This window comes from Ammodytes marinus, assembly GCF_949987685.1.
Source record: "Ammodytes marinus genome assembly, chromosome: 9".
Classification (NCBI taxonomy): Eukaryota; Metazoa; Chordata; class Actinopteri; order Uranoscopiformes; family Ammodytidae; genus Ammodytes; species Ammodytes marinus.
In genome coordinates, this window is record NC_137213.1 from 31,502,833 (window position 1) to 31,510,332 (window position 7,500).

At 41.0% G+C, this 7,500-nt stretch overlaps 1 protein-coding gene across 1 annotated transcript in view; it reads left to right on the forward strand.

Moving 5' to 3' along the window:
- The window catches only part of dnaaf11 (dynein axonemal assembly factor 11), a gene marked incomplete at both ends in the record, with an annotated part of 32,343 nt that overhangs the window by 19,588 nt on the left and 5,255 nt on the right, over positions 1-7,500 (forward strand). The window contains 2 exons of the mRNA XM_080034173.1: positions 1,870-1,935; positions 4,566-4,635. Coding sequence (XP_079890299.1) covers positions 1,870-1,935; positions 4,566-4,635 — 136 coding nt within the window. The remainder of the gene's footprint in view (positions 1-1,869; positions 1,936-4,565; positions 4,636-7,500) is intronic.

Consider the following 7,500-nt stretch of genomic DNA (forward strand, 5'->3'; position numbering starts at 1 on the left):
TGTGTGTAAGTGTGTGAGTGGGTTACTGTGTGTGTGTTTCTGCGTACATGTGTGCGCCCATGTGTGTGTGTTTTACAGAGCGTGCGTGTGCATGTGTTTGTTTGAGTGCATGCATGTGTTCGCCCTTGTGTGTGTTTGTGTCAGTGTGTGTGTGTGCGTGTCCTTGTCTGTGTGTGTGTGTATGTGTGTGTGTATGTGTATGTGTATGTGTCCTTGTATATGTGTGTGTGTGTGTGTGTGTGTCCTGGTCTCTGTGTGTGTGTGTGTGTGTGTATGTGTGTATGACCCTGTATATGTGTGTGTGTGTGTGTGTGTGTCCTTGTCTCTGTGTGTGTGCGGTGTGTGTATGTGTCCTTGTCTCTGTGTGTGTGTATGTGTCCTTGTCTGTGTGTGTGTGTATGTGTGTATGACCCTTTATTTGTGTGTGTGTGTGTGTGACCCTGTATGTGTGTGTGTGTGTGTGACCCTGCCCCCCTCCATTATCCAGAGGTTGATACAGAGCGAGGCCGCGGGGTCGAGGTCTGAACATTCTGATTTCATTTATAATCTGACCTCAGTTCAGCAGGTCAGGAATGTCCCAGTAGATCATATATGACTTCATATCAGACGGACAGACAACACTGTATGGTTTAGTTCTACCAACTAAGTGGGGCGACTGTGGCTCAGTTGGTAGAGCGGGTCGGCTGATGATCAAAGGGTTGGAGGTTCGATCCCCGCCCTGCCACCTGTGTCATAGTTGTTGTGTCCTTGGGCAAGACACTTCACCCACCTTGCCTTGTGTGAATGTCGATAGTTAGCCTGCTGCTATCGGTGTATGAATGTGTGTGTGAATGGTAACGTGGGAAAGGAAAACAGGTCTCCCTTGAAAAAGAGTCTTCGGTCTCAATGGGATTTACCTGTATAAATAAAGGTTAAAAAAAAAAAAAAAAGTTTGTAAACGTTTATTTTATTTTTTTTAATTAATGTTATTCAGGTGAATTTCTTTTTTCTAAGCAGTTTATTTTTTTTCTTGTTTTGACTCAATACTAGACCGGCACAGCTAAAGCTATAGTGCGTAACTTCTGTCGCCCCCCATGAGGATTTCTGAGTAATTACAACAACAGTGTCGGTGCATCGCCATCTACATGAGGTAAAGCCTTCAGTGATGGCTCATGGATTTTATACCTTCTGCTGTACGTCCAGGTTTTTTCTTAGCAGTAGAATCAACAACTGAAACATTTCTTGGGCTCTTCTTGGGGATTTTTCTGAGCTCCTGCACCAGTGTCAGGCGGGGGTAGGGGGGAGGGGAACACCAGTTTGTAAACGCTGCCATACTGAGAAATACAGAGAAAGTTTTGTAGGGAGCTGATAGGCTTAAAAATCAACTTTGTGTCAACTCGTTTGGCGATGGCGTGAATGTAACCGACATTCATTATATGAAAAAGTTACGCACTGCAGCTTTAAAGATTGGGAAACACTTCCATTTTAAGTTTCAGACCCTGAACTTTTCTCCAACTGTCAATAATTCTGTATTTCTAGCGTCGTAAAGGGCAACAGCAGAGATTCAGAGAAACGTCCTAAATATGTCAGGACTTGTTAACTTGTGTGTGTGTGTGTGTGTGTGTGTGTGTGTGTGTGTGTGTGTGCTTGTCTGAGTGTGTGTGTGTGTGTGTGTGTGTGTGTGTTTGTGTGTGTGTGTGTGTGTGTCAGGGCCAGTTAACTTTATAGGTCAGATCAATGGTCCGTCACAAGATTTTTTACTGTCAGTTTTTGCTGATTCATTCTCCACTATATTATATATTACACACACACTCACTCACTCACTCACTCACTCACTCACTCACTCACTCACTCACTCACTCACTCTGTTCTTTCTCTCTGTGTTTACAGACTGGACTTTTCTCTAACTGAAGATGAGGAGAATAACGCCATCATTCTGGAGGTGGAAGTGTACAGGTATGTGTGATTATACGATACCATACAATTGGGAAAATGAGTCTGCGAGCATAAATGCCTTGACAGTTACAGTAAAAACACAAACACAAACACACACACACACACACACACACTCACACACACCAATCCACACCCTGCGTGGTAGCTGCTGCTGCTATCGGTGTGTGAATGTGTGTGTGTGAATGGGTGAATGTGTACAAAACAATGTAAAGCGCTTTGAGTCTGTGAAAAACCAGGGAAAAGAGCTTTATAAGTGGAGTCCATTTACCATTTGTATAAAATGGATTAAGCATCCGGGCTGACCTCAGTTATTTTAACTTTTGTTGACACATATAACCAGGGCTGTAAACTAGCGGTCGCCACTCGCCAAATGCGACCAAAATATTCCCCTGGCGACTTAATTTGGGAGGGATACATGCCACTGGGGCGGGTAAACGTTTGTCCCGATGGTCGTGCTCTTGCGATAAATTATGCATGATAGAACAAAACATTGCAGTAGCTGTAAACTGATAAATTATGACGGTAGCAAACGTCAAGCTAAACTGGTGATTTGTTGTGTGTCACACTGAAGTAGCTCCCCCGACGTCACCGCTGTAGAAAATAAGTTCCCCCGAAGAAACGTAGCGTGCGCGTCACCGCCATAGAATGTATAAACGCCGCTCTTTAAAAGTTTTGGCGCAGCAAAAGCAGTTCGAGCGCAGCAATGGAGCTCTAAATAGATACTGGATCGGATTGGTCCCATTTTTAGTTCTGATGAGTAATGAGTGTAGGGCTGCAACAACGAATCGATAAAATCGATTAGTAAAAGCGTTGGCAACGAATTTGGTCATCGATTCGTTGAGTCGCGCGATTAATAAATCACTTGCAGGCGCGGCACTGTTTACATCCAGCCGCCGACAGGTTCATGCACACCCACAGCGAGCCTTCCGCACGTGAAGCGGTGCGGGAAAGCTGTAGTGTGAGCGGCCACAGCTTGTATTTTTTTGGTCATATCTAACACTGGACTGTAGGCCTATATAAAAGTGTTGTACCTTTGCTGTATTTGGGTTAAAAAAAACTCCTTCAACTCAGTATCCGTCTAGTCCAAAAAAACTCTGTCAGCTGCTGCTGCTGCAGACTGTGTGCAGACGGGCTCGGAGAGTCGGCATCGGCGCATCAACAGTCATTCAAAGCAGCGGCAGTAATCACACAACCGAACGGTGTAGAAAGTCCCGTCAGTTAAAAATAGTAATCCAGTTTTTAAATCCATGTTAAAATCGGAAGGATATAGCTAGTTAGCTTAAAAAAAAGTAGCAAACATGTCAACTGTGATGTGTTCAGGCCGGCTCAGTAATATGATTGATGTGTTCAAATGCAACACAAAAAAAAAGAAATTTTAGATTTTGGCGATTTTCCCACCAATATAAAATAGATAGTAAAGATGGAATTATGACCTGTTTAATGTCCTATCTTGAGCTATGATCATATCAGCAATTAAAGCAATAATACAAGTTCTATTTTAACAAAATAATAGAAAAGTATCAATAGTGATATCAATAAAGACTTGAATCGTTAAGGAGTCTCAAATGGTATCACTATCCATAAAAATTAATGATCTCCTGTCATCTGAGAGAAATTAAGATGATTTAATTGTTTTAACCGTTAGTATTTACTGGTTAAAAATCTTATCGGTTGACTGGTTTACCATGGACATCCCTTATACTGTATAAATGTATATCATACATTGTATGTTTTTTTTTGTGTTATCCCAGTTAGGTTTATTATTCATTTTTTATCATTTAATATTACTTTTAATTGTTCCGGGACATTGGAGCAATAACCTGGTGTTTTGACACTGCAGTCTGCACTGTTTTTTTTTAATCCGATTCATCGATTAATTGAAAAAATAATCGACCGATTAATCGATTATTAAAATAATCGTTAGTTGCAGCCCTAAATAATTGTTTCCTTTGTCACAGTTTTGCACTGTTAAAGTTTTAAATGTGCAATGATTGAAATGAAATGAATGAAACTAAATTAATATAATATTAAAATGTATTTCTAAATATTACTTTGGCCTCTTTTCTAAGCATGTACTGCTATATAATACTGTTATCTCAATGAAAAGTACTGAAACAGATGTATATATGCAACAAAAAGAGGCAATTTATTATTTGGCCGGTAAAAAATTTACTTGGCCGGTAGATTCTTTCATCTACCGGTCCCCTTGGCAGGTGAGCCAAAAAGTTAGTTTACAGCCCTGCATATAACTATTCAGCCAGATTTTGGTAGAACTCGCTGTGGTTGGGGCTTGGTAGGAACAACTTAATTAATCTTTTTATTTTTTTTTAACCTTTATTTATACAGGTAAATCCCATTGAGACCGGAGACTCTTTTGCAAGGGAGACCTGTTTTCCTTTCCCACGTTACCATTCACACACACATTCACACACCGATAGCAGCAGGCTAACTATCGACATTCACACGAGGCAAGGTGGGTGAAGTGTCTTGCCCAAGGACACAACAACCATGACACAAGTGGCAGGGCGGGGATCGAACCTCCAACCCTTTGATCATCGGCCGACCCGCTCTACCACCTGAGCCACAGTCGCCCCTATTTGACTGTCTGTTTCATATCTCTCCTCTCTCAGACACATGGACACGTCTCTGATGGATGTGGATGTCCAGCCGACCTACGCCAGAGTCACCATCAAGGGAAAGGTACGGCGGAGAGCTTTAATACTTTTGTTGATATAGCGTTAAAGCTAGAGTGCGTAACTTCTGTTGCCCCCAATGAGACAAATACACAAAACACTGCTGAGAAAAAAGCACATTTTAATTCATTTTAGCAAATTTTGGCTGCGTTCCAATTCCAACCCCCATACTATCTACTATTTAATATGGTAGAAAAAAGATTTAGGAAGTCCCGATTCTTGTGTCCAGATTTAGTATGGTTAGAAATACATCAATTCGCACAACACTGCAGAGACAAAGGCAAATCTCAGTTCATTTTTTAGTGTGTGGAACATTTCCTTGTTGAAACTCAATACTGGACAGACACAGCTTAAAGCTATATTGCGTAAACTTCTGTCGCCCCCCATGTGGAATTATGAATAATTACAACAACACTGTCGGTGCATCGCCATCTACATGAGGTAAAGCCTTCAGTGATGGCACATGGATTTTATACCTTCTGCTGTACGTCCAGGTTTTTTTTCTTAGCAGTAGAATCAACAACTGAAACATTTCTTGGGCTCTTCTTGGGGATTTTTCTGAGCTCCTGCACCAGTTTGTAAACGCTGCCATACTGAGAAATACAGAGAGAGTTTTGTGGAGCTGATAATAGGCTTAATCAACTTTGTGGCAACTCGTTTGGTGATGGCTCGAATGTAACCGAGATTCAAATATGAAAAAGCTACACACTAGAGCTTTAAAGATTCGTCAACACTTCCTTATAAGTTTGCACACTCTGAACTTTTAACCAACTGTCAATAATTCTGTATTTCTACCGTCGTAAAGGGCAACAGCTGAGATTCAGAGAAACGTCCTAAATATGTCAGGACTTTTTAATGTGTGTGTGTGTGTGTGTGTGTTAAGCCTTCACACACACACACACACACACACACACACACACACACACACACACACACACACACACACACACACACACACACACACACACACACACACACACACACACACACACACACACACAGGGTCAGATCTATGGTCGGCCACTTTTTCCATCCATAAGATTTTTACAGTCACTTCTTGCTGATTCATTCCTGATGCAGAAGGTATTTCTCTGTCCTATTATCAGCATGTGAAAAACTGACCTGGTGGCTTTGATTTAAGATCTGCTCATCAGAAAATCATTACAATACATGGAAGAAGAACTTTTTATATGAGTTATAACACTAACGGGGCAAAAGTTGTAGAACAGATAAATTCTTCAAGTTTTTATTGCAAATTCGAATGTTAAATGTCTCAATGTACTCAGAAAAAAAAGCTATCCATCTGTATGTATGTATGTCTGTCTGTCTGTCTGTCTGTCTGTCTGTCTGTCTGTCTGTCTGTCTGTCTGTCTGTCTGTCTGTCTGTCTGTCTGTCTGTCTGTCTGTCTGTCTCTCTGTCTGTCTGTCTGTCTGTCTGTCTGTATGTATGTCTGTCTGTCTGTCTGTCTGTCTGTCTGTCTGTCTGTCTGTCTGTCTGTCTGTCTGTCTGTCTGTCTATCTATCTATCTATCTATCTATCTATCTATCTATCTATCTATCTATCTATCTATCTATCTATCTATCTATCTATCTATCTATCTATCTATCTATCTATCTATCTATCTATCTATCTATCGTTCCATGAAAAAGACCTATTCGACAATCGCAAAATCTACATTATTTTTTACATTTTTGGTAAACTTAAACATTTTCTTTCAATTGGAATGTTTTCATTGCACTAACACTGGAACAATGGGGCTGTACGAACAGTTGTGTGTATGTTTTAAACCTTCATGAAAATCTCCTCATAGTTCGAGGGCTCAGTTTCGTTCCCCATACATCGTTCAAACTGGAACGTTTCCAGTCCAGCCTCACACTGCTTCTGGCAGCCGGTGAAGGTCCTTGCTCAAGGGCACTGCGGCAGTCAACTCGCCAAGAACAACAGTCTTCACCAGTTTAACTTTCCCCTCGCACAAACACATCAGCACAGATACGACCCGGTTAAAATCTTCTTCTTAAATGTTACTTTACACATATGCAGCTCTGGAAATAATTAAGAGACCACTCCAAATGTTCAGTGTCTCTCGTTTTACTATTTAGAGGCATATGTTTGAGTAGAATGAACATTTTGGTTTTATTCTATAAACTACTGACAACATTTCTACTAAATTCCCCTAAAAATATTGTCATTAAAAAGCATTTCCATTAAGTAATGTAGAGATGAAGATTTGAAGAAAAATCCAGACTGGTCCCTTAATTTTTTCCGGTGCTGTATATCCATGAAGTTGCAAAGGTAATATAACTATACTATAAATACATTTTCTCAATTACTGTACTTGTAAGTATCATTTTGAGGCACTTGTACTTTACTTGGATATTGTCTTTCCATGCTACTTTATACTTTTAGCATTTTTTTTATGTCAACATGAAAACAGCATTTTGGAAGTCTGCAAACGAAAACTTTTGAAACCAGGTTGTTATGGTTACGATGCTGGACCCAAGAGCAGACAGAGACGAAGTAGGATTTATATAAAAAAGGTTTATTAAATATATGGTGAGGGGAAGCAGGTAGTGGGTGAGGGAGCCAGGGGGAGACCAAAGCCGGGAAGCTGGAGAGAGTGATCCGGATACTGCAGGCAGAGGAAAAACAAAAGTTAGGTTGTGGTCAACAGCTACAGGCAACAAGAAACCAGAGACGAGTAAGCGAGAGCGAGGGAACAGTAAACTGGAGCCAGGTACGTTATAGTTACCACGGTAGCGCATAGGACGATCCGGCGCCAACAGCAAGGAATCCACGGGTTATGAAGGGGAGTTGATTGGAGGTGAAGACCAGGTGAGCGTGATTGCAGATGAGGACCAGGTGTGAAGTGAG